This window comes from Elephantulus edwardii, unplaced genomic scaffold (genome assembly GCF_000299155.1).
Source record: "Elephantulus edwardii isolate Elephantulus edwardi_28Jun2011 unplaced genomic scaffold, EleEdw1.0 scaffold00048, whole genome shotgun sequence".
In the NCBI taxonomy this organism is placed as follows: domain Eukaryota; kingdom Metazoa; phylum Chordata; class Mammalia; order Macroscelidea; family Macroscelididae; genus Elephantulus; species Elephantulus edwardii.
In genome coordinates this window covers 6074060-6101610 of record NW_006399798.1, presented here as the reverse complement: position 1 = coordinate 6101610, position 27551 = coordinate 6074060, and the positions used below count along the sequence as shown (strand labels likewise).

Genomic DNA, 27551 nt, shown 5'->3' with positions numbered 1-27551 from the left:
GCCCTATAACAACAGACGAAGGGGAGGGCATGCCCTGGAACAGAGGAACAGGAGGGCATGCCCTGAAACAGTGGATGAACGGGAGGGCATGCCCTGGAACAGCAGATGAAGGGGAGGGCATGCCCTGGAACAGATGAAGGGGAGGGCATGCCCTGGAACAGACGAAGGGGAGGGTATGCCCTGAACAGATGAACGGGGGGGGTATGCCCTATAACAACAGACGAAGGGGAGGGTATGCCCTGGAACTGATGAATGGGAGGGCATGCCCTGAACAGATGAACTGGGGGGGGGGTATGCCCTATAACAATAGACGAAGGGGAGGGCATGCCCTGGAACAGAAGATGAATGGGAGGGCATGCCCCTGAACAATGAGCATGAAACCTTTGTTGAGCAAGAACTACCAAGGCACCTTGATTAGAGATGCCCACTCTGCAGTGTTGGGCTGCTTACCCGTCAAGAGCCAAGTTCAGGATACCCCTGAACACTTTCCCCACAAGCCCACACCAGCAGGTTCAGGTCTCCCTAGACTTCTGAAGCAGAAGAGGTACAGCTCCCCGTGTTGTCTATAATCCACATTCTCAACCTTTTACCATTATGACACTCGCTTCCTTATCAAACTATCACAGTTCAAATCCGCATTCCACCACTACAAGCCACGTGAATGTGGGCAGGTGACACCAGCCCCCCATGTAACTATGTCCATCTTGTGAAGTGTGTGCCCTTCAAGCACACACCCGTGCAGAGGAACCTCGGCCAGGCTCTGCAAATATGAGCTCTCATGGCATTTGTCCTCGAAAGGCGGCGCCAACCCAGACAACATGGTCTGTGGTTTAAAGGCTGGTCCTGCTGAAATGAAACCCTTCCTCCACCCTCCCTCAAATACTCTGTTTTCCAGAGAAGCCTGCGGGTGGGACAGTACCCATGAACCAGGGAAGGCAGAGTAGGCTCCAGTGGGGAGGGACAGTGCAGCCACGGTGTGCCCCTCCCAAGCCATGAAGACTCTGATTTTCCGTAAGTACTGCCACCCTTTTACCAGGAAATTAAAAGGCGCATTGCCATAGGAAAGTCTGCTGTTAGGGACCTCTCCAAAGTACTGAAGAGCAATGGTGTCTCTCTGGAGACTAAGGTGTGTCTGATACAGGCCATGGTCTTCGCAATCACTTGTTATGCATCAGAGAGTTGGACAATGACCAGGGAGGATAGAAGGAGAATTGATGCCTTTGAGCTGTGGTGCTGGAGAAGAGTATTGAGAATACCATGGACTGCTAGGAAAACAAACAGATTTGTCCTGGGAAGGGTTAAACCAGGTGGCTCCTTGGAGGCAAGGATTCTGAGGCTCCGTCTAACATACTTTGGACATGTTGTGAGGAGAGACTGGTCCTTAGAGAGGGACATCATGCTTGGGAGGGTGGAGGTACAGCGCAGGAGAGGAAGGCCCTCTATGAAGTGGATTGATTCAGTGACTGCGATAATTGGGATGGGAGTGTTAGAGACAGTGTGATTGGCACAGGACAGAGCGGAGTTTAGGGCTGTTGTACATAGAGTCGCTATGAGTCGCAAACGACTCGACGGCACATAACAACAACAACACTGCCACCCTAGGCTATGCAATGCACACCTAGGTCACCACAGAGCACCTGTCCACCAGCAAACAGGTGTGGGTGTGGGACACCAGTCCTGGCTACACTGCAGGGACAGGCTCGGCAGGTGACTCACTCTTACTGGCTAGTTTCACTTCCGGGTTTCCACAGACTCACCAGACCGGTCTGGGATAAACACCCAGACAGAAGTGTCTCCACACAAAATTTTAACAAAGGAAAATACACTCAAGAACCTGACTACCCTCCAAGTGCCCCACCATCAAGAGCGGAACCCATGATGATGAGGATAGTGAGGTGGAGGACAAGGGAATGGTGCTGATGACAGTGACAGCTAGTGACAGAGGTATCCCTCGGGGCTGACACCTGCCCCGGCCTTGTTTTCATAAGCATCTTGTTGTAGATAAACTGGCTGAGTCACCACCAGCCTCAGCGCAGTAGTTAACGCTACCATCCCCATTTCAGAGGTGAGGCCGGGGAGGCTTAGCAATGCAGGATGACCTGTCCAGTGCATCCAGCTGGAAGGGCAGCCTTCTGAGCCCCACCCTCCCGGCTCCCACCCAGGGCCCTGAGGCTGCAACTGTGGTCTCCTGGGTGAAGCACAGCTAAAACCCTTCCATTACCCTCCGTCAGCTGACCTACATGGAAAATGCACACACCCAGACTGTCAGCGGGTGGGGTCTAACAGGTCTCCTGGGGAAGAGGAGTGGGCTGGGTGGGGGTTGTGGGGGTGCAGAGGTCCCGCCTTCTTCAGTCCCCACAGCCCTCAGCTCAGGGCAGCTGCCCAGACCCTGCCAGACTTTCCCTTCAGCAGCATTACTGAGATTGTTCCCCTAGTGAACCTTCGGGGTGCCTGGCACAGGTGCAGGCTGCCGTGGACAGCTAGGCGCTGACTGTGGACAGCTGGGCACTGACCAATGAGGTGTAGCTCTTTCATACCCTCCTCCGTGCCAGGCACTGTGATAACAGGATGCTAAGACATTGCCCTGCCTTCAGAGGGCTTGGCCTTACCCAGATGCAGGCCTGGCACTGCAGCTTCTCCAATGCTGGGCACAGTTTGGGCAGGCTTAAATGGCACTCAGTCCCAGGGCAGATCTGAGCAGCTGACAGCAGCCCGGGACAGACATGGGTTGGCGGTCCTTGGCACAGGTATCTCGGGGATGGGCATGGGGAGCAGAACAGTGCCCTCTGTGAATCTAATCTGGAAAGAACCAGTAGTAGAGTCCAGCCAAGAGCTGTAGGCTAGCTATCTGGACAGACTGGAGCCAAGGAAAGCAGTGGCCATGTGTCACCAGGCTGAAGAATGACCGTGTAGCTCTGGCCCCATCTCTCTCAATCCCACCACCAAACCACACTCAGTGTCTGCCCAGGGTCCCTGCTGGGGTCCAGCCTCCATCTGATCTCCCAGCCTGTCCACCTGGGGCCTCTCTGTCTGTCCTTTTGGTTCCTCAGAGGGAACTCACTCCACATTTAGGATCCATGCATTTTACTCTCTGATCACCATCCCAAACCCAAGCCAGCTGCCATGGAGCCAAACTCCCGGCTGTGCTGAAGAGCTGACGTTTCCACAGGCCAATACTGTGGAAGCAGATCTCTAGGGCATCTTGCAAGGCTCCTCTGGGTGGATTCAAACCACCAACCTTTCAGTTAGCAGGAAAACACATCACATTAACCGCTTGTGCTACCCAGAGGGGCCATCTGCACAATATTGAAAACTGAAATAAAGTCACCAGGCCAAGAATCTCATCAGCAAAGCCCACCCAGAACCAATGTTCTCTAGCTCTGTTTTTGAAAAGTTAAACTCGAACATTTAAAGCACTCCACAATAACAGCATTTGCTTCTGGGCGATACAAATTCACCATCAGAAGCAGTAAAGACAAAATGAATAGGCCCAGAAAAAGGGCTCCCAGGTCCCTCCCACAGAACACCATCATCCTAATCTTAATGCGTCTCTATCCTACCCTGGGCATCCAGGCGCAGGGCATTCTCCCCACAGGGACCATTACAACAGAATCATGCAATCAGAGCCAGCAGTTAACCTGCAAGTCGGTCATGCCACTGACAGAAGGCTCTCAACACGTCATTCCCCTCACATCTCATTTCACGGCTAAACGTCTGTCTGTCCGCTCCTTGACCACTCCTGCCACGTGGAGCGACGCACAGGTCTGCTGGCCAGGGCATCTATGCTGCTTGGTTTCCAGTCTGGCTTTACTTCTTTTTCCGGGCAGAACAAAAACTTGAAATCCATCTACACATTCCTCGAGTGTGAGCTCTTTATGGATGTTTACAAAACGGTTTCAGCATTGTCATGCCCACACCCATGGGATGGAGTCACTGCAGTCACATCCCAGTGTTCAAACGGCACAACTTCCTCCATGTACTCCGGGTACCGTGGAATGCTTGTGAACTCCAACTCCCAGTAAAAGCATCACTTTGGGAAAACTACTTACCCTCCTGCTGCCTGGTTCCCATCCATAAAAGTGGTTTTGGTTATTATGGGTGATACAATCAACACTCATGGTACCAGCAGTCAGGAAATCAAGAGACAAATTGCACTGGGAACAATAAATGACATAGTTGAGCCTCTACATCTGGTGGTTCCTAACCTTTATACTACAACAGACAAAGTGCTAGTCAATAAGCCTTTATTTTAAGAACTACCTTCCCTTTGTAGCTTGATTTGTGCCACTGTTAGAACCTCTACTTGGAATATGATTGCTTTTCATTTTTTGACTCATGTACTTTTAACTTGTTAGTTAAATTTGTGTCTTCTAAGCAGCAGTTCCATGATGCATCTTCAAGGATATGAACATGTATGGTTAAGTACAGCTGATAACAGTGCATCTAAATTCCAAAATCAATCTCCACAATAGTCTATGTGTTTCTTATTGCCAAGGGGGCCCTTTAGAGTAGTGAGAGAAGATCTTCACCCTGAAACCTACAGCGTCCCTTTTCAGCAGGAAGTAGCTAAGAGAATACGCCATCCCCTTTTCCTTATGAATCAGGCTGAAGTCTCTCTCAGGGAGGAGTGATAGGGAATGGCAAAGGACACACTGACAAAGGAGATTAATCAGAACTGGTTTTGACAAGCACTGTGGCAATGGGACAATTAAAACAGACTTTCAAGGAAAAAAAAAGAGAGGAACAAACTGGGGGTGGATAAAGAAAATAGTGCAACAATGAATGAATGGAAACCCAAAATCTCTATAAATGTTCATTAAAATTAATAAAATAAAATGAAAAAAATTGCATTGGGAAAGTCAGCTGTCAGGGACCTCTCCAGAGCACTGAAGAGCAACGATGTCAGTCTAGAGACTAAGGTGCACCTGATCCAGGCCACAGTCTTTGCAATTGCTTGCTGTATGTCAGAGAGCTGGACAATGACTAGAGATGATAGAGAATTGATGTCTTTGAGTTGTGGTGCTGAAAAAGAGTGTTGAATATACCATGGACTGTTAGGAGAATAAACAGGTTCATCCTAGAGAGAGTAAGACCACCCTACTCCTTGGAGGCAAGGATTCTGAGGCTTTGACTGACATACTTTGGGCATGTTGCAAGGAGGGACCAGTCCCTGGAGAGGGATATCATGCTTGGAAGGGTGGAGGGCCAGAGAGGAAGACCCTCAATGAGATGGACTGATTCCGTGATTGTGGTAATGAGACAATAAAGTTGGCTCAGGATAGAGCAGGTTTCTGGGCTATTGTACACAGGGTTGCTGAGTCACAATCGACTAGATGGCACATAACAACAACAACAACATCTTTTATATAATGTTAACTTCACTTGGGTAATTTCAATAAGGGAGCTTTGGTGGCTAAGTGGTAAGGAATTGCACTGTCAACCTTAAGGTATGTGGTTCGACTCTACCAAAGCTCTGTAGGAGAATGGTGGACAATCTTCTGTGCAACCTAACTGCCTCAAAACCTGCTGGAAGGTCCACTATGGGTTTCCAGCTCATGGTACTCAACAATTATAACAATAAATGAAACTAAGCAGGTTTGACAATAAACAAGTGGTTCCTGACAAGGCCTCCAGCTTCACGAGGGATAAGAACAAGGTGTACTAGAGTCCGGCTCACTGGCCGGGACACTTGGCACACCCGGGCACCCTCAGGTCTGTTTAATGGCAGGAAAGGAGTCGCTGTGCTCATGGGAGTGAGAGACTTTATTGAACTTGTTTTTCTGTCGCACTCACTCCTAGAGGCACACTGAATCACCGCGGAGCTTTTAACCAACACAGAAGCCCTGGCCCCCTGAGGCTGACAGGAGCGGTAAGGGGTGTCCGGGCCTACAGGACAGAGAACTTGCACGTTGGGACAGATGCTACTTAAGGGCTGACACAATGCCCAACACAGCTCCTGACACTGCTCTCACATCATCACAGCCAGGAGAGGAATGGACAGAAGCCCTCGATGTCCAGCACCAGGGCCCAGGCTCAGCGTCCCCCTGCTGGCAGCCCCTCTTAAGAGGAGGGAGGGACCGAACAAGAGAGCCGAGCCAAGGGAGACAAAGGACCAAGGGAGGAGCGGGCCTCCAAGGGGACCAGGGTATCTGGGAACAGGCACCTCCACCCAGCATTGGTTCCAGGAAGTACCAGCTGTCCCCATGTGAATCATTCACCCCACACCACAGGAAGTGAGGGGCCTGGGTGGTGGCACCAGCCCCAGGCAGCCTGAGTGCTGGCCGGTCCTCAGTCAGCAGGTCACCTGGACAGTGAGAACAAGACCAACGATAGGTGGGGTGGGGAGTCTAATCTAGCCTCCTCTCCACCACGGAAAGTCTTCCTTTTCTCAGCGAGGACCCGGACACATGTACCCAGAACAGCCATCAACACGACATCATAAGAGGGTGGGTGCAGGGAACTCTGGTTGCTAGGCAACAGGTCCTGGTCCAACTTAGTTTGGCTTTGGTGATGGCAATGAGGGTCTTTCAGGACCAGTTGTTAACACCTGTCCCCCCACCAGTTGCTTTTCTGGTTACCTGGTGGCTTCTTCCTCTCAGGGACCCCCAAAGTGTGGGGCCTAAGGGACAAGCTTGGTCTGCCTTCCTATAGATTATAGGAGAGGCCCCCCTGGATTCAGGTAAGCACCCCTTCCTTCTCTCCCTCGCTCCCTCCCACTGACTGGCTGCTGGAGGACAGGCTGGCCCCTCTGCTTCCCACCGCCTCCTGGGAAGTTCCTGGGGCCTCAGCTGGGGTCAGGTCACTTCTCAGCTCCTCCACTGATCTCTCAAGAAGCCCCAGAGTGTTTGGCAAATACGGTACTAAAGAACACGGCAGCTTTAGTGTGGAGAATTTTCAGTTACTGGCCGTGGGTAGGACAGGTCCTTGACTTTTGGTCACATCCAAGTTGATCAGGAGGGAAACTGGCGAGGCCAGAGGCAGCCTCTCCAGGGCCAGTTCCTGTGCCTGTTGCAACAGAGGAGGACGTCCTGCCTGCTACTGGCTGGTGGCAGGAGTCTAAAGCCTCACATCCCAGGGGTCCAGAAGTGGCAGCCCTTGGTCACTGCCCACGAGTCTGTTCATGGTGGGGCCGGCAGCTTTCGGCCACTACCCATGAGCCTGTTCAGAGCGGGGCCTCGACCACAGCCCACACGCCCGTTAACAGAGCAGGGCAGGGGGCCACTGCCCACAAGCCCGTTCATAGTGGGGCCAGTGGCCGTTGGCCACTGTCCACAAGCCTGTTCAGAGCAGGGCTGCGGGTGAAGAGCTAAAACTGGGACGGACAGACTCTCTGTGCTCAAGCCTGGTCTCCTCTCCTCCAGGTCCACGGGAGTCAAGTGACAGGAAATCTGGATCCAAATCAGAAAACTGAGTTCTGGGAAAACCCCTGGGACGTGGGGGGCCTGGTGGTGATTGGCTTGTTCATCGCCGCGGTCATGCTACTCAGCATGTTTGCTGTACTGTTCCGTCTGGTCTCCAACAAGTCCAGCAACTATGAAGAGAAGGATTCCTCAGTGTTCCCCAGGGAGGTGGAGGGGGAAGACGACCGCCAGCCAGAAACGTCCTTCCCCTCTGGCTGAAGGCCCGAGTCCTGCTCCTCTTCTTCCTTTACGAATGAGTCCAGTCAGACGCAGGCTCTGGTCAGGACTTGGCCAGACCGGCCTGATGGCGGGGCTGGTCTGAGCTGGACTCGGGGCCTCTCCAGCCCGATGCCACCTGACACCTGAGAGCACAGCCTGGCAGAGGAAAAGCACCGACCAACCAACCAAAGCGAGTAAAGTCCCGTGTAAAATCTTCTCACTTGTGAGAGCTCATTTTCTGTCCAGATGGAGCCGCCAGGGCCCGTTCCCTCACAGAGTCCTGTGGCGCCGTGTGTGGTCCGTGCCCTGTCCAGCTTCCCTTGTCCATTCTCAGCACCTCCTCCAGTTCTCGAACAGTGTTCTCTGCCCGCAGGCCTTCTCTGATGCACTGTTCTGTCTGTCCTCAGTCTCCCAGGGCCTCTAGATTGTGTGCGGGCCGCTTTATCTGCCAAGTGTTGAATGAACAAGCACCTCCCACTCACCAACGTATCCCAAGGCCCTGCACCTGGCACAGGATTGACACTCAGCAATACTCGGTGTTTGAGCAAATGAGTACATGAACCAAAGAGGGAAAACGGGTTACAGGAGGATGCTGGACTGCTGGGTACCTCCAGCCCCAAGATCCCAGAACAGAGGGCTGATTCCGTCCAGGCCTACAACCCAGCCGGCCACTCTCCTCTCCAGACAAACGGTACAGGGGGCAGGCCCGAGAGTCCGAAGAAACCTGAGCCTCAGAGAGAGTGGCTGCCCACTGGGCAGAGAGCAGGACCCACTCAGCTCATTCTCACAGACCCAGCCTCTGAAAACCCCGTAAGACCTAGCCTCCACCCCACAGACCCAGCCTCCGGTAATCCCCACAGGGCCCACCCCCATCCCCTCAGACTCAGCCCTTGGTAACCCCCACAGGACTTATCCCCTACCCTGAAGAACTAGCCTCTTGTAACTCCCCTAGGGGTACTCCCCATCTTGTAGATCAACCTATCCCCCACTCTGCAGACCCAGCCTCTGATACCCCCCACAGGGCCCACCCTCATCCCATAGACCCAGCCTCTGGTATCCCCGCAGGGCCCACCTCATTCCGCAGACCCAGCCTCTGGTACCCCCGCAGGGCCCATCCCATCCCCCTGATCCAGCCTCTGGTATCCCCGCAGGGCCCACCTCATTCCGCAGACCCAGCCTCTGGTACCCCCGCAGGGCCCACCTCATTCCGCAGACCCAGCCTCTCGTATCCTCCCTGGGGCCCACCCCCATGCGCAGATCCTGCAATAGTTGCCTCTGAAGACATGTACTCGCCTCTCCTGAACTCTCAGTGGCCACTATGTCCCCCACTGCCAGCTGTCCTCCCCAGGACTGCCTGTGGGAGCAGCTGCCTCAGCCTCACCCTCGACCACAGCTATTCTTAGGAAAGGGGCAAGCATCCGCCAGGAGGTCTTCCTCAGCCCCTACACACGTGTGCAGTGAGCTTCCTCCTGCCCACCCAGCCACCCACCTCGGCCTCGAGTCCTGGTATCAGGAAGCCTCCCGTGGCCAGCAGGAGCAGAGGCAGGGGGCCATTACCCGGTCACAGCTCCTGCAAGGACAGCAGGCAAGCCCTGTGGGGAACAGCCCTTGCCTGGGAAGGGCCTGGGGAGCAGGCTCAGGGATACGGCACAGGGAGCCCAACAAAGGGTCATGAAAATGAAGGAAAGACTCCAGGAGACGGCTGAGGTCACTGCTACGGCAACTGGCCCAAACGCACCAACAGGCATGGGGATGGTGTGGGACCCCGCAGGGGCTCGGTTTATGTCGGGTCACCGAAAGCCAGTGACAACTAGGAACAACCACACCTCCCACAGCCCCCGCACAGCCCCCACACAGCCCCCGCACAGCCCTCGCACAGCCCTCGCACAGCCCCCGCACAGCCCTCGCACAGCCCTCGCACAGCCCCTCTCAGACTCAGGCTGGGCAAGGCCCCGCACCTTCGCCCCGGCTGCCGAGCTGCCTCTCACTGAGAGATCCGACAAACTGGACCAGAACAGCCCTGCAGGGCCGTAAATCAAGAAACGAAGGCTGCAAATCTTAATCAGAGAAGACGGCCCCATGGTTCCTCTATAAGGCAGTATCGGCTCAATGTGCAGTCCACTGTGCCACCAGGGTTCTTTAAAGCCAAGACAATCAGCTAGGAGACAGGCCCGTTCATTCCTTACCACAAAGCCCCAGCCTGTAACTCCTTGTACTAGCGTCTGGAAAGGGCCTCTGGTGTCAAGGATGGGCCTGGTCCTGCAGCTAACCCCTCCCTGGGCATGGTCTCACCACAGAGGTGAAATCAGAGACGGCTGTGTGGAGAAGGAAGAAGCTCTGGTGGCTCGGTGGTTAAGTGCTGAACTAACTGAAAGGCTCAGTGGTCAGAAGTCACCATTCCCTCTGCAGAATCAAGGTGAGGGGGCAGCCTCTGGATAGACGATAGCTTTGGAGACCCTATGGGGCAGCTCACTCCACCAGACCCACAGGCCATGAGCCAGTGGACCTGGCTTGGTTTGGAGAAGGAAAGCGTCAAGCCAGGACTCAATGACCTTCAGAGCCAATGGCCAAGGAAGCTGAGTCCAATAAGCAGGGTGGGACTCAAACACATGGCCCCAACAAGTCTGCCTTGGAACAAGTGCAGCCAAATGTCCTGAAAAGAGACAAGATTCCATCTCATGTACTTTGGACACATTACGAGGAGGCACCAAGCCTTGGAGAAAGTCAGTGACAAGAGGAAGACCCTCAGCCAAACGGATTGACGCAGTGGCCACCGTGATGCACGCGAGAACGGGTCCAGTTGTGAGGACGGTGCAGCAGTCCGTTCCACTGCGGCACGGCTGTCCCAAGTCAAACCAGATCAATAGTTTCTCTACTGAGGCCAAGACAGACAGCAGACACCAGCGCCATGCACGCAATGAGCATCAGCTTCCAGAACTCAGTCTCAGAAACCCCAAGGTGGGCCAGGTGAAACTCAGAGACTGTCCACCGTGTGCCCGGTCTGTTCAGCTATTAACCTCAAGGCTTAACGTCTCACAGGGTTGGTAAGAGAACCAGTGAGTTCACGTGAATCAGAGTACAACACATAGTACCTCACAGACACAAGATGTTCTCCGTCTAGGAACAGTCCTCCCGAGATGCGCTTTCCCTGACACGTGTGTGCAAAGCTGCACCCAGCCGCCCTCGGCCCACCCTGCACAGCCTCCCTTCCACCACCAGCTGGGTCACATAAAACCGATCAGTGAGTTCTGCTAGAAAAGACATGATTTCTCTTAAAATGTTTCTACCCCGCTCCTCCCAGAGCGAAGCCGATCTCAGGCTTCTGAGGGAACCTTAGATAAAAAGGTGACAGTCCTCAAAGCCAGAGCCCCGCTCACTGGCACAGGATGATTGTAACACTGAGCTCGGAAGTGAACTCAGGGCTCAGGACAGCCACTCACAGGGATCACCCATAATCCTAAAAAAATTCCTCACCAGCCAGAGTTCCTGGAGCTTCCCAAAGAAAAGTGCTGCCTGACAGAAATGCCCCACTCAATGGCCTTGGGGAGTCAGGGGATCCCGGCGGCCCGAGAGTGGTCCTCTGTCATCAGCCGCCAGTGGAGAAGCCGGCCTCCCCCACTCAGCCCTGCCCCACGGGCAGCACAAGTCACCTACCCCAGTTCTTCACAGAAGGTCACCAGGGCGTCGAAGCCTGCGATGGCGGCTTTATCAGATGCTTTGTTTCCTCTCTTTTCCTGGAAACAAGAAATGGCCACTTAGCAAACGTCTTACAAAGCTACAAAAATATGATGCAGGAGAAAACAGGAAAAGGGCCCACAGACGGGCATTCTGAAACCACTGTCTGACTGCTGAGTGAGGCCGAGCGCCCCTTCACTCATTTACCAGCTTCCCCGTCTCGGAAAGGCCCGTCCATGCTTTTGGCTATATGGCGGGGTACCTTTTTGTCATCTGTAAGGGTTGTCCACGCGTCCAGTCAACTGCATATATTACAAGAAGCTCCCCGAGTTGTGGCTCGTTTCCCCCCCATTTGCTTAGGGTGTCTCTCACATAGAAATTTTAGATTTACTCTAGTCAAACAAATCATGTCTCCCTTTACGGTTCCTGCTTTTAAAATCTTGACGCATGCCTCCCTTTCTCAGGATCACAAAATATTTTCCTCCTAAATTTTTCCTTTTTCATAATTAGTCTAGGGAGCTCTGGTAGCTTAGTGGTAAGGAGGTGTGCTGCCAACCCAAAGGCATGTGCTTCGAATCCACCAGCCGCTGTGCATGAGAAAGATGGGCCGTCTCCTGCTGTGATGACCTGTCGCTGCAAACCTGCTGGAGGCGGCTGTTCCAACTCAATGGTGCACACAACAACAACAACAACAACAATAATCTACGCTGGGATTAGCTATCCGTGTATGACATGAGGCAGGGACCTAATGTCTCTTTTTCAGCACAAATTCTTCAATCATTTATCCTTTCCCTACTGACTTGTAATGCTATCTACTATATGCCAAATTCTCTAATACATTTTGGTCTGTTTTAGGTTCTTTACAAAGAAAGTATAGGAAGCTCTGGGGACACAATCCCCAGTGAGTGGCACTGCCAACCCAAGCTAGCACCCCTCTCGAGTGTGAGTCCACCACTGGTGCAGAGGGAGGAAGTCAGGCCATTTCCACCCAAGCTTGTTTCAGTCTCAAAAACCCTGTTGGAGGCTCTCAGCTGGGTCGGTTCTGACTTGACAGTAATGAGATTTTCTTTTTTTTTTTGTTGAAAGACTACGAAACTATTGAAAAATAATTGGCCACAGGGGGGAAAAAAGTATATAACAATACAGGAAAATGCTTTCACAACAATTCTAATTAACACAAGGCAGAATTAATCTCAATTACATGAACAAAATATCATGTTAAGAAAACATTTCTTGGCAAGTTCTGGTGGCCTAGTGACAAGAAGCTGCACTGCAATTCCAGAGGTGAGCGGTTCAAATCCACCAGATGCTCTGCTGGAGAAGGAGGGACAATCTCCTCCTGTACCAGTCAGATCCGATTTGACGGTATATGCCCAAAAAATAATAAAAAGAAAACATTTCTTACCTAGCTGTTGCAAGTTGTCTACCTACCCAGAACACTATTTCTCTCCACACTAAACACACAGTAAAAAGCTTTGGTGGCACAGAGGTTAAAGCAAGCTAGTCAAAGCATGCAGGTTAAAGCACGCTAAGCAAAAGTTGAGCTGAAAGGGTCTGCAGGCAGCGCTGACAAAAATCTGTTCCTGTAAAGAGCTGCAGCCTTGGGAACTCTACAGCGCAGTTCTATTCTGTCCCACATGGTCCAAATGGGTCAGAATGGACTTACTGACAATGAGGTTTACTATTATGGGTTTTTTCAAACACATAATGACACCTTCGTCACACTTTTCTAGGTCCTGGAAGACCAGTCTCCTCCCTCTCAGCCTAGAGCTCCTGGGCTCAAAAATAACCTGTGTGAAATTAGGAGCATGGTCTAGGTTGGAAGGGACTCACCTTCCAAGGCTTACCTGGAGTTTTGCTATTTCCTTCCTGATCAAGAAGTTGACTTGGTCCCGGTCATTCCTGGAGTAATAGAGACGGCACCAGGCAGGCTTCCCATCCCTGCCGGCCCGGCCAGACTCCTGGTAGTACCCCGCCATCGACTTGGCAATATTCCAGTGGGCAACAAACCTGCAGGGCCCAAGAACAAGCCGCCTGAGACACAGGAGAGTGAGGGGAGGGTTGGTCTTGCCTCCGCTCCGAGGGACCGTCTCACAGCACCCAGAGGCGGGTGGCCGGCAGGTCTCAATCTGGTCAGGACAATGCAGCCCGAAAGCAGGCTCCCTTACCACAGAACAGCCGTATTTACCACAGTGGGTGGTAAAGGGCCAATTACAACATGCATGTGGAACCTCAGAAAATACAGAGCCCAAGCGGAAGAATACTTCAGGGAACAAGATTAGGCTCTGCTCTTTATGAGCTGTACAACCTTGAGGAAGTTATTGAACTTCTTGGCAAAGGAAAATGCTTAATAACCAAACTGACGCCAAATCAGAGACCCCACACACGCAGGTCAGTGCTGGGTCACTTTATCAATTTGTCTCATTTAATCATGACAAACACTACCATGTGATTTCATTGATGACCTTGTTGTAACTCAGGGAAATTTGTACACGGTCACACAGATAGGGGCCTGCAGGGCCATGATTTGAGCCTAGCATCTCCTAATAAGACACAGCAGATCGAGGGTTTAAACTCTAACATCTATATTCATCCCAATACGGCCCAGAGCTGTGTGACCTCGGGCGGGCACTTCTGGGTAACTCAAAGACTATGACGTGGATACCCTGCATGCCAAAGTGCTGGTGGCACAATGTGTTAAGTGTTAACCCAAAGGTTCATGGTTTGAACCCACCAGCCGCTCGGCAGGATGTGCTCCCATTGAGATTTACAGCCTCAGAAGTCTATCAGGACAGCTTTCCTCTGTCCTCCAGGGTTGCCCTGAGTCTGAACTGGCTGAATGGTGGTGAGGGAAACCACACACAGTGTTACAACCAGTGTTAATCCGAGTAAGGAGCCGAGGCTATGGTTAGTCTCCCAAGGGCCAGGTCTGTGGTTGGCTGGAGGTCAAAGACTTCCCAGCAGGTGTGAGGGTGGGGAGAGAAGGCTGGGGTGCCCATTCCTTGCAGTCTGTCAGTAAATGGAAACGCGGAATGATGGTTCTTAGGTCTCCTCCTACACGAACTGATGTGAAGCAGTCACTTCCTTCCAGCCAGCCAACTGGGCACTGTCTGCTAACACACTCAGAGGGGCTGTGGCAATGCACGAGGCTGGTCTTGGAGCACTGGGGGCTGGGGGTTTTGGCAGCAGAACCACACTGTGCAGAGGTGTCTGGGAGCAGGTGCATAGGTGCCAGCGCTCACCTATGTCCTAGGGACCCATGACCTGGGGCCTTTTCCCTGGATTCTGGAAGGCACACACGGGTCTGCCCGTAACAGGAGGGACCACTGCTTACCTGACATTGGCTTTGTCCACGCCCATCCCGAAACTGATGGTGGCAACAATCACAGGGACCTTCTCCTCCATCCACTCATTCTGCACCAGTGTTCTATCAGGAGCCTTCAGCCCTGCAAAGGGGAGGATGGTGGAGATGGAATTTGCCTTAGGGGTGTACATTATGCGGGGTACTTCACACCCCCTCAATCTCTCCTTATCAGCTGCGTGGCTTAGAGCTGGGCACTGCCCCTTACTGAGCCTCATCTAATAAACACAGGACATTTGCAACATGTGGTGCTGAGTGTTCAACTCCCACAGGCCAGCCAGCAATGCCATCCTGACCCTCAAACCTCTCAGAGAGAGGTACACTTGTACCAGACACTGCCAGTCCAGTTCCAAATCACAGCAATAAAGCACACAAAATGAGCCATGTGATGTTTCTGGCTTCCCAATGCGTGTAAAGTTATGTCTACACTGTACTACTGATGTCTACTCAGCAAGAAACAGTGTTGTGAACAAGTCTAGAATAACAGGACAACGACCACAATGGGACATAGAGACACGAAATGAGAACAGTGTCGTCGGAAAAGCAGCATCGATAGACTTGACCAATGCAGGGTTGAAATCAATTGAAGCAACAGAGCTTCAATTTAGAAGGAAAAATAGAGAAATATCTTCAAAGTGTAATAAAGCAAGTGTGAATATTACCCTGCCCCTCCCACCCCATCTTACAGACAAAGCGGTCAGTCCACTAGTCATGGCATGGCCAGGATTTGAGTCCTAGTCTTTGGGCCTCCAAAGCCTGTGCTCTTTCCACAGCACCAGGACCCAGGTTTACGAAAACTCATCATCAAACATGACCACGACCCATGGAAGAGCCTCTGGAGCCGGTAAACTAACAAGGCCCACAGACCACTGCTGGGTGGTGCGGGCACTGCTGGCCTCTCCACAGGCTGAAGGCAGCGTCCATGCTATTCCAGCTCAGACCATCTTCCCTAAACTCAGGCTGCACATGGTGGTTTTAAAAATGTGTCTATCCTTTATGGGACATCAAGCTTCTGTTAGACGTGCTGGGAAAATTCAAGAACGGTTAATGGCAATGGTTAAACACCATGTTGAATATATTTAATGTCACTGAATCGTACATGTGAAGATGGTGGAAACAGCAAATGTTTCACTGCATGTCTGTCACAGTTTGTGGGGAGGAAGGTGTAGAAACAAAAACCAGACCTCACCACCCCCGCTAGGGTGAGCAGGATGAGGAAAAACGTAGAAGTTTAATTCTCACGGGAGACCCATCCTCACCTAGCTCCTTCTAGCGGCTTCACGTGAATCCGACCACCCAACCACTAGGACCCCCAGTCAGCCGTCCTGGCTAGGCGCTAGGAGGCCTTCAGGAATGAAGAGGCTCCAGGCCCGGGCGGTCCTCACCTGCGTGGTAAGCCTTGGCATTCACGCCCCGGTAACTGAGCTCAATCGCCAGCTGTTCACAAGCCTCTCTGGTCCTGCAGTACACGATGCCGCAGCCTGAACTCTGGTGGGAAAAACGGAAGATGAGCATTGGGATGGTGGAAAAAGAGAAGCTGGCTGTCACCCCTGAGTCAATCCCAACTCACGGCATCACCACATAACAGAACAGAACGGCCCAGAGGCTCTCAGGCTGCAAATCCTTCCAAAAGCTGATTGCCCTGTCTGGCTCCCACAAAGCTGCTGATGGGTTCGAACTATCGACCTTTCAGCAACTGCTGAACCTGACAGGGCTCCTCGTTTAAGCGTTGTCTGCCTGAGCAGACACCATTCCCTCTTCCACTGGTTAGCCTCAGGACCACTCTCAGCACCACAAGGCAGGGTCAAAGCAGCTGGTGCCACCTATCAGCTTCTCTGCCTCCTCCCCAAAACCCTGATGCCAGTGTGCAAAGGTCTCACCGGTGGGTCAGTTTGCCTCCCACAGAAGGATCCAAGACCAGGCACCTCAGCAAGGGAACAACGGCAGGACACAGAGGGAACAAGTCCCTTTGTGCAAGAATCCAGAGAAAAGGTCTCAAGGGACCAACACCCACTTCCATGCTGCTAGACAACACCCTGCTGTTCTTGACGCCCTCCGGCCCCCCACCTCAGCGCCTCACCCCCTTATCAGCCTTCTGTCTGAGAGCCTTGAGGCAGAATTCCTTCAGGTCCTCGTAGGGGTTGGAAAGCAGCTCCTTAAACTGCACGTCATAGAAGAGGTTGGCCCGGAAGCAGGGCGTCTTGAAGGTGGCCACTGGCGGCTTCAGGTGCAGGGCAGCAAACACATCCTCCTGGACCTGTGGGGTGGCTGTGGCGGTGAGGGCCACACACGGGGTGGCTGACAGGCGGGAGCGCAGGGCCCCCAGACGCAAGTAGTCAGGGCGGAAGTCATGCCCCCACTGGGAAACGCAGTGTGCTTCGTCCACCACGAGGCAGGAGAGCAGGTGCCGGGACACCAGGGAGTTGAGGGTGGGCTGGAAGGAGGCCGAGGCGGCCATCTCTGGGGTGATGTACAGAAGCTTGGTCTCGGGTTTTTCTCGCTCCAGGTCCGAAAGCAGCTCCTTCTTCTCCTGTGCTGACAGCTTCGAGTTCAGAGAGCCCACTCGGACCTTCAGGGCCAGCAAGTGGTCCACCTGGTCCTGAGGGAGGAAGGAAGAAGTGCGACAGGTCACAAAGGGAAGGGTGACTGGCAACCAACCCTTGGACTCAGTGGCAGAAGTCACAGGCTTCGAGGGGACTTTCTCTATTCTAAAATGTTCCCCTACTCACGCACTCCTGGCTTATGTAACTGCCACATGCACGTTTGCTGGCTCCACCCTTGTGATACATAGGTATTACGATTATTAAGATATTATTATGATATTAAGATTAATAGTTAACCAAAAGGTTGGTAGTTCAAACCCACTAGCTGCTCCACGGGAGAAGGCAGAGGCAGAGTGCTCCCATAAAGATTTTTTAAATTGTTTATTTTCTATAGGGGATACCGCACACACAGCCCCCACTACCTCAATTTATGCAGTTGAGTTTCCCGCATTTGGGGAAGTTGCAGGGGCCAGCACAGCCAGAGTGAATGGTGAGCCTCACCCTGGGAAAACCACCTTCTTGGTGCTGGTATTTCCTCTGCCAGGTAAGTATCGCCATAAAGATTCACAGACTCAGAAGCCCTGTCGTCAGTTCTACCCCGTCGTAAGGGGCTGCTGTGAGTCTGAATGAACTTGAACGCAACGGGCTTCTCAAAGCTCTAAGAGGAGCTCTGCTGGGCCAGCAGTTAGGCACTCAGCTGCTAACTTGAACCTGAAGCCCACGGTTCAAGTTCACAAGCAGCTTCACAGGAAAAATGATCTGACACTCTGTTCCGGTAAAAATTACCATCTCCAAAACAGTACCTTTCTAAGGAACTGGGAAAGGTAGGTCAGCAAGAGAGAGGAAGACCTTCAACGAGATGGACTGACACAGCGAGTACACCAGTGGACTCAAGCATGGAGATCATGGTGACAGCACAGGACAGGGCACGCTTCAGATCTGATGCTATGAGTCGCAGCCAACTTGATGGCACCTAACAACAGGACACCCTACGGGGCAGTTCTGCTCTGTCATATGGGGTCACTCTGAGTAGGGATCAACTTGACAGCACACAACAGCAGGCACCCACTGAGACTTGGTCTTCTCATACTCTCACTTTTTCCACAGAGGATTTTATCAATCACCAGTCAAATACTATTATAAATACTATAAAGATGAAATGAAGTCATTTCACCAAGCACTTAGTACAGAGACCAAGAACTGGTAAACACCAAGTACTGTCCTTTTACCCTTGCCCCCATATCCTCACCCTAATGATCACTGGCCCTGAACCAAATACTTCCTCAGCTCTAACCCCGCCTGCCCACCTGCAGGTCTTAAATAGAAGTCGGAAATTCAGAGCAGATATTGCCAAGGTCCCATATGCCCTGCTTCTGTCTCACATTCTCATGCGCTTTCCAGAAGAAAGCCAGGTATGAGGGACTCCCTACCATTTGAACTAGCTATCCACATCTATCAGCAATCTCCCATCTCCAGTGTCATGAACACACATGTGTATATATGTATCTGTAGAGATACTGTTCCATCTTTCTCTGGACAAAGAAGTAACAAAGGTGAGCGAGGGATCTCAGGCCACAGTAACCTACAAGATTCATTCAGAACACATTCAAGTGACAGGCATTGGTGGAGAACTTTACAATTACATTGGCAGCACAATACCCCATGGACTAGGCCACCAGAGCGCCTTACGACTCCACATCTGGGCAATTAAGAAAGCCAATGCCGAGAGTGAAATCGGCAAACCACAGACAATAAGAGACAACAGTTAGAATCAAGGAGAAGTGAAACTGCCAGCTACAAAGAGCCTCCCCCCAGTCCTTTTTGGTTACCACCTCCATGCCCCTAAGCCTCACCTGAATCAGAGCAATGAGAGGAGAAACCACGATGGTGATGCCTGCGCCCAGCAAGGCCGGGAGCTGATAGCAGAGGGATTTTCCTGCCCCTGTAGGCATGCACACAAAGACGTCCTTGTCCCCTGCAAAAAAAAAAAGAAACATAAAACAACCACAAGGCAGCAATATTACAATGCTTCCTGCTCTTTCAATACCTCGGTTGTTTTAAAATAAAGAGAATGGGGGCGTCTGGCATGTGAGAGGGTCAGAGAGTAAGAATCTTCTTGCTCTGTTTTGCGAGATTTTGGATGTACACAGTTTTAACACGCAGTCATCTCTTGCAATGGCAATAACTAGGAGGGGAAGAAATTGTGAAGCTGCTGGGAAATGGATGACTGAACCAAATAGCCACGAAAACAGCATACTGTTTGATAAATGAGCTGCCAGTGTTGACAGGGATACAGGATACATTATTGAGAGGTCTTTCATTCAGAAATGTTATACTGTTGTTGTCATATACTGTCAAGTGGGAAGTGACTCATAGTGGACTCTCCAGAAGGTTTTCAGAGGCAGCAAATAACCGTGTTGTCCACTTTTCTCCCGTGGAGCAGCTGGTGGACTTGAATCGCAGCCCTTTGGGCTGGCAGTGCAACTCTTTACCATTAAGTCACCCTTCATTTAGAAATTTATGCCCAAGAAGCTCTGGTGGCCTAGTGGCAAGAAGCTGCGCTGCAATTCCGAAGGCACGCTGTTCAAATCCACCAGATGCTCAGCTGTAGGAGAGGCAATCTCCTCTGTGCCAGTCGGATCTGATTTGACAGTACACAACAAGAAAAAAAAAAGTATATATATGCCCAATATTAACACCATGAGCCCTGGTGGTACAATGGTTTGGCACTTGGCTGTTCACCAGAAGGCTGGCAGTTTGAGCCCATTCAGTCACTCCACAGGAAAAAAAAAGACCTGGCCATCTACTCTGGCCAAGATTACAGCTAGGAAACCCCATGGGGCAGTTCTACTGTCTGGTGGGGTCACTAGGCATCGGAATTGACTCAGTGGCACATACATTAACATTGAATTTCCCCTCCTGACAACTTCCACTTGTCACCATGTGTCCAATTCATACTATTATTATTACTCTTTTTTCCCATCTGGAACACAGTCCATTCAATCTTCAGCGAGGGAATTACCCAGACCAGTGACAGAAATGGGCTAGTCCAGCTACCACTACTACTGCGTATATACAAATAAACAATGGACATCTAAAAACTATTTCTGGAGACACTCTGTAGCTCTGTCTACAAAATGTTAACACCTAGGTGGTTAATGGAACACTATTAAAGCTGCCTGCCCTGGTGACAAGGTTACATGATTTCCAATCCAGTTATGAAGCACTGTGGGAAGGCAGACTGTGGCGGGGGAGGGTGGTTTTCACAGTGTTATATATAGGACAGCCAGCATAAATTCAAACATTGGTAGTTGGCAGAATTACCTTTTATTACAGCCATGGTCGCACTCTCTTGTAAAGGTGTCTTAAAAGAATCAAACCCAAAGACCTTCTTCAACGTGCTGCGGGCTCGACGTTCAGACCCAAAGGGTAAAGAGGAAGAGTGGGAGCTCATCTTAGCGAAAAGACAGTGTCTAAAGGTTAAGGCAAAAGTGATGAGCATTATGATTGCCCCAAGAACCCCCCTGAATGCTTGAAATACATAATCTATGCTTTCTGAATATAAATGTGCATAATTACACTCAAGTATGGAGCCCTCACTTCACAGTGGTTAAAGATCTAAACTTCTAAGCCAAAGGATGGCAGTTTGTACCCACCAGCCATTCAACAGGAAGATGTGCTGTCTGCTTCCCTAAGGGTTTAAGACTAGTAACCCTGTGGGTAAGATCTACTCTGTCCTACAGGGCTATTATGAGCTAGACTCCAATCCAATGAGCAAGTTTACACTCAAGCAATGTATTGAAGCGAGACTGTTCTTGTGTGCCCTCAGTCGACGGCAACCCTTAACGACCCTATGAACAACGCATGTGAACCCTGCCCTCTCCTGTGCCATCCTATCTCTGGCATACTTCAGCTCATCGCTACCAATGAATATCTTTGAGTAATCAGCATCTTTGCTTCTGCGGTCACTGACTACAAAATTAACTGAATCATTCTAAGTCATAGGAGGAAACACAAATGTCTTCAGAATAGTTTGGAGAATATGGAATTGTCTTTCTAAGCCACATATTCCGTTCCTCCTTTGAATAACACAACACGAAGACTATTCTCCTGCCCGGGACTTTTAACTCCTTCCTCCCAGCCCTCGAAGCAGCTCCCTTCCCTCTGCGTCTTGGGAGCCTCGGAAGCGCTCTTTCCCCCTTTCTCCAACAGGAGTCCCCTTCCCCTCACCCTACGACAGCAGGGCCGGCCGCGGGCCGCCAGGGACCGAAGGCGCTCGCTGCTGCCCTGACTCGGGAACTACTCGGAGAACCCCATCGATCCCCAGCCCAACTCTGAGATGCCAAAGAAAAATCAATCAGCTCGAGTCCCGGCAGGAACCCAGACAGCTTTACGGTCGTCGCACTGCAGTGACGTAAGGTGAGCTCACGCGGGGGGCGGGGCCATGTGCAGAGACGACCGTTTTGATTGGTTCTCGGTCGGCAGCCCGCGCGAGGTCTCCTGGGACCCGGAAGAGGTCGCCTTTCGAGTCGCCTTTCTGCTGCGAAGTCGTCGCCTCTTGAGTCATCGAAGTGAGCCGCGCTGGGTCTGTCCGAGTAAGATGGCGGGGAAAAAGAGTGTCCTGTCGTCTCTGGCAGTTTATGCGGAGGATTCAGAGCCCGAGTCTGACGGCGAAGGTGGAGTCGAAACAGCGGGCGGCGCGGCTGGTGAGACCGAGTGAGGAGTTGGAGGGGGAGGATCGGATCGGGTGTCTTCTCGGGAGGATGCTGTCCTAGCCGAGTGAGACGGGGGAGAGAATGGTCTTTGTGTGCTAGTGTCGGGATCCGGAGCGCCCCGCCGGGGACCAGATCGTGGGCAGGACAAAGTGTCAGAGGGTGTGTGTATCGAAAGTGGGCAGTCTCCTCGTTTATACCGATGCTCTGCCGAAACGTATTTAAGGTCTTCCCTGTGCTGGGCAGCTCACTGCACAGGAGGGTGTGCAGAGTGGGAGAGGGATCCAAGGCAACTGAACCACTGTTTCCACCGGGGTTGTCATTTGATGGGATAAAAGTGTGAGTAACATACGTTGCTGTTGCTGTGTACCGTAGAGTCGGAACCGACACGTAGCCGACCTTCAGCTGGTTTTCAGAGACTCTACCGCAGGGGAGGTGATTGCCCACATCTGTCTCCCGTGGAGCAGCTGGTGGATTTGAACCATTTAACTTTACGTCGGCAGTTCAGTTCTTTACCACTAAAGTTTATGTTTTATGAAATTTGTAACTTTACTTAGGAATGTGTTCCAGTTGCGTCTTGGAGCTTTAAGAACACATAGACCTGGCTCCATTGCAGTGAGTCTAATTCTTTAACTAGGGGAAGGTCTGGGAATTTGTGATTCCCTTGTTTTGTGAGTCTTGTGTAGCCCATCAACAATTTTGTGGCTCTGCCTAAGCTGAGAATCACAGTGTTAGAAGATGAGAACAGACTTTTCTGATTGGAGAGTTGGCTAGAGAACTAGTTGCCTGATATGTCTGGTCTTTAGTTGTTGGAGTTGTTACAAGTTGTTGAGTCACCTGCGACCCTGTGTCCAGTAGCTCTGAACACTGCCCTGTTCTAAGCCAGTCTCGCTGTCTCTGACACACGGACCTCTATCACCCTAGTTACTGTGTCAGTCTATTTCTTCTGGGATCTTCTTCTCTTGCACTGTCCCTCGACCCTTCCAAGCATGATGTTCTTCTCCAAGGACTTGTCCCTCCTGGCAACATACCCAAAGTGTATGAGATGAAGCTTCAAATTCCTCACCTTTAAGGAGCAGTTTGGTTTCACCCTCTCTAAGACAGACCTGTTAGTTTTCTTGGCAGTCCGTGCTATGTTCAGTATTATTCTCTAGCATCATTCTTAAAGGCATCTATTCTTCTTCAGTCATCATTAGTCATTGTCCAGCTCTCTGATGCATAGCAAGTAATTGTGAAGACCACGGCCTGAATCAGGCGCACCTTAGTCTCTATAGACTGACATCGTTGCTCTTTAGCACTTTGGAAGGGTCCCTGACAGCACATTCCCCTAATGCAGTTTGGTTTTTTATTTTCTGATTGCTGGTGCCAAGAGTGTTGATTGTGGAGCCAAGCAAGCTGAAAGTGTTAACAGTCTCAATATCTTCTCCATCTATCAGGTGCTTCCAGTTGACCCAGTAGTGAGAATCTTGGTCTTCTTCAAGCTGAGCATCAGTCCATATTGAAGACTATAGTCCTTGACCCTCTGCTCTGCAGCAAATGCTTCAGGTCCTCCTCAGTTTCGGCTAGCAAGGCTGTGTTGTTTGCATAATGCCGGTTGTTCATGAAGCTTCCTCCAGTCCTGATGCTACATTTCTCTTCATAAAGTCCAGCTTTCTGAATGATCTGTTCCACGTATAGAATGAAAAGGTATGGAGACAGGATGCATCCCTTACACGCTCCTTCCCCGATTTTGAACCATGCAGTGTTTCCTTACTCTGTTTGGATGACTGGTGCCTGGTCTGGGCACCATCAAGTGTTCTGGGATTCCCATTCTTCTCAAGGTTAGCACAGTCAAATAACTTTGCGTAGTCAATGAGATAGACACTCCTCTGCTACTCTCTGCTTTCAGTCATGATCCAACATGGCAATAATGTCTCTAGTGCCACAGTCTCTTCTAAACCCAGCTTGTATTTTTAGTAGTTCTTTGTCGAGGTTCCAAGTCACTTTTGGATAATCTTCAGCACGGTTTAGCTTGCGTGTGATAGTTAGTGATAATGTTCAGTAATTTCCATTCTCTGTCAGGTCACCTTTTTTTGGAATGGAATAAATATGGATCTCTTCCAGGCAGTTGGCCAGGTAGTTGTCTTCCAAATTTCTCACCGCAGCGTGGTGAACATGTCCAGGGCAGCATCTGTTTGATGAAATATATCAGTTGGTTGGCAGAGGGGAGGGAGGTACCAGCCAGGCTAGGAGAAGGTAGAAGGGGATGCAGGTGGAGCAGGGGGAGGGATGGGAATACGGCACATGTGCCGCAGTGGATGACTGACACGGAGTCTGTTGGTTACTTCTGGAATGGGGACGTGTCTTTCATCAGCTCCCACCTGGAGAATGAGTAGGGTTGAAGTAAATCGTTGGTTTCTGTGGAGTGAAATTAAACATTGCCCAGTCCTGAGGCGTTTTCATGGTCCTTGATGTGTTTGGGCCTGCTCTGAAATAGGTATGGTCCTCACACATTTTACTGAAGTTTATTACTGGTTTCCCAGTAATGTGTAGGAGTTTTCTTTTGCATTAAACATAGACCTTACATCTCAAAGAGGTGTGATTGGGAACTCCTTGGAATGTTCCATGATCAAGATTCTCTTCCTGGGGAGGACACACAGAAATGAGGGAGATAGCCTGTTTGTGGTATAAGAGAAAACAAATTCACAGGTGATGGATGACACACAGTTGAGATGTGTGTGCTAAACAAGTGTCCCAGCAACGCGCTGTAATAGTTCAGAGAGGGGAAGATGTCAGCTGGCGTACGTACGTGATGGGCTAAGCATTAGAAGCATCTATGTCTATACTTGGTTTTTCTCCTCTGTTCTTCATTTCTTGATCTCATCCACTAAATTATGTCCTTCTCAAGGACAGAATCTAGGCCTAGTTACATGAGATTTACCACCACCCACTGCTAACAGGAAGCTCTGGTGGCCTAGTGGTAAGGAGCTGCATTGCCAGTCTAAAGGCAAACAATTCAAATCCACCAGCTGTTCTGCAGGAGAAAGATGAGAAATCTCCCATGTGATTTACTGCCTCTGAAAGCCCACTGGAGGCTCAGCTGTGGGTCTGTTCTGACTCGACTGTAGACAGCAACAACCCACTGCTGTCAGATCGTTTCTGACTCTGAGTTGTGGTGATTCTCCATCAGGTTCCTACACTAAATCCTGGTGGGGAGGACACTGCCCACTTCCTGTCGTGGAGCGGCTGGCTGATTTAGACTGTGGACTCTTCAGTTTGTAGCTTGATACCATACATAGTACGTTCCTAGGATTCCATTACTATGCAATTTAGTCTCCCCTCTTGTCATCAGTAAGCAGTCTAATTAATATCACATGCAAGTAAACTTGCTTACGTTTATCCAGAAAACAGCAAGAACACGACATCAATGGAGAACTGGCAGAGAAGTACAAGCTGGCTTTAGAAGAAGCCATGGCACCAGGGATATTATTGATCTCAGGTGAATCTTGGGTGAAAGTAGAGAATACCAGAAGGATGTCTGTGTTTTATTGACAATGTAAAGTGGATTATAGAGCATTACGGCTCACGCTGGGGGGATGGGACTCCCAGAACAATCGTGCTCCGGAGAAAGCTGCACCCACACAAGCATCTGTTGTGTGAACAGAGCACGGGAACACTGCATGGTTTGAAATCAAGCAAGCTTTGTGTCAGGGCGCTTGCCTTTCTTCACACTTGTTCAGTCTAGATGCTGAGCAAATCATTTGAGAAGCTGCACTTTGTGAAGAAGAATGTGGCATTGGGATCAGAGGAAGACTCGTCAGCAATGTGCATTAGGCAGATTACACAACCTTGCTCGCTGAAAGTTAAGAGGACTTGAAATAATAACTTGCTACAGAAAATCAAGGACTGCAGCTTCCCATATGGATTACATCAAGAAAACGAAAAAGAAAGGAAAAAACCGATCACCGCTGGGCCAGTAGACAGCATGTTGTTGTTACGTGCCAGCGAGTCAGAACTGACCCTCCGTGAGTTTTCAAGTGGTGTTTGGCATTGGCAGATCTGGTTCCATGTGAATGAGGGACTCACATGATTCACATGCTTCCTCAGAATTCCTGAATCTGATTGGCTTCATGTCCAGATGAGATCTTGGGAGCATTAGTGCCATTCCACAAATTTCTCTGGAAAATACCCTTTCCAGCTAGATGGTTGAAGCAGCATCCATCTGCAGTGAAAGTTCCAGCTGGCAAGCATGTCCTTGTCAAGTACCCCAGACACTGTCTCAGACAGCAGCTCAGGAACTCTGGGAGTTGGCTGAGCAGAAAGTGGTGGACTGGAATCTTGGAGGATGAGGACCATATTTCCCTCTGAAACTCGAGCAGCTAAAGTGTGCCTGGAAGCTTCAGTAGATGGTTGTTGAGTAAAATGTAGATGAATGAATGCAAACGTGAAAGAGGTTTGGGAAACTTAATTAAAAACAAAATCGAATGAGCAAATGTGCTGCAAAAGACCCCTTTGAATGTTAAAGAGCAAGAAAGTGACTCTGAAGATAGTTGTATTTGATCCAGGCTGTAGTATTTTTAATAGCATCAAATGTATGTGAACGTTGGACAGTAAATAATAAACCAAACAGAAGCAATACCTTTGAGTTGGGATTCTGGTAAAGGCTATTGAATGTACTCTGTTGTTGTGTATTATAAACTGCCAAAACACCACGTCTGTCTTGAATCCAGAGTGTTCCTCAGAATGAGGATGGTGAGGTCTCATGTACTTGGGCATCTGTTCAGAGGGACCATATCTGGAGAAGGACATCGTGTTTGATAGAATAGAGGGTCGGCAAAGCAGTGGGAGACGTTCAGTGAGATGCGTTGACACAGTGACTGAGACAGTGGGCTGAGCACGGCTCGGGTTTTGAAGGTGGACCGGGCTCTGTTTTGTTCTGTTACACAGAGTTGCCGTGACGTGGAGCTAACTGTGTGAGTCCCGGCAGCATTGTCTTCCGACGTAGTCACTGAAGGAGCATCTCGCATTCTTTGCTCAGTCGTTTTTCTTTTCACTCTCTTTCAGAGGAGAAAGGCGGGTTGGTGTCTGAAGCTTATGGAGATGATGACTTTTCTCGCCTTGGAGGTGATGAAGATGGCTTTGAAGAAGAGGATGATGAGAACAGCAGGCAGTCGGTAGGTAAATCTGCCACACCCACAGCTTCTCACAGCACCTTTCGGTTTGTGGGAAAACTCCGAGCTTTACTCACAGTTCATTCCTCCACCCTTAATCTCTACCCACATGCTTAGGTTTTGGTCTCAGTTGAAGAAATTAGATTACATGTCAGCACTGTTTGAGAATCAAATGCATTTTTGCTTTGTTTCCTATTCATCTTTTAATTGCCGTTTAGGGGAAAAGGTGTAGACTTTAGCCAGATGTCACCGAATGTTCTATGTTGGTTTTCCCTGTTTAGATAATTCATTTGATGCAGTGCATTTATCCTAATTGAGAATTCATTTATATCTGAAATCAGTCGCAAAGTTGTATTGTGATGGGAAAGTCTGCTGTTAGGGACCTCTCCAAAGTAGTGAAGAGCAGTGGTGTCACTCTGGAGACCAAGGTGTGTCTGATACAGGCCATGGTCTTTGCAGTCACTTGTTATGCGTCAGAGAGTTGGACAGTG

General features: G+C 50.5%; 2 protein-coding genes across 2 annotated transcripts in view; one reads left to right on the top strand and one right to left on the bottom strand.

Moving 5' to 3' along the window:
• The window catches only part of RECQL5 (RecQ protein-like 5), a 35037-nt gene extending 14385 nt beyond the window's left edge, over nt 1–20652 (bottom strand). Inside the window, exons 1-7 of the mRNA XM_006886370.1 lie at nt 20523–20652; nt 19052–19173; nt 16736–17254; nt 16041–16143; nt 14629–14740; nt 13142–13304; nt 11274–11353 (exon numbers count right to left, since the gene is read on the bottom strand). Of these exons, the coding sequence (XP_006886432.1) occupies nt 11274–11353; nt 13142–13304; nt 14629–14740; nt 16041–16143; nt 16736–17254; nt 19052–19173; nt 20523–20652 (1229 nt within the window). The remainder of the gene's footprint in view (nt 1–11273; nt 11354–13141; nt 13305–14628; nt 14741–16040; nt 16144–16735; nt 17255–19051; nt 19174–20522) is intronic.
• Nucleotides 20653–21794: 1142 nt separating this feature from the next.
• Nucleotides 21795–27551, top strand: part of SAP30BP (SAP30 binding protein) — a 37939-nt gene continuing 32182 nt past the window's right edge. The window contains exons 1-2 of the mRNA XM_006886206.1: nt 21795–21904; nt 26954–27063. Coding sequence (XP_006886268.1) covers nt 21799–21904; nt 26954–27063 — 216 coding nt within the window. The 5' untranslated portion in view covers nt 21795–21798. The remainder of the gene's footprint in view (nt 21905–26953; nt 27064–27551) is intronic.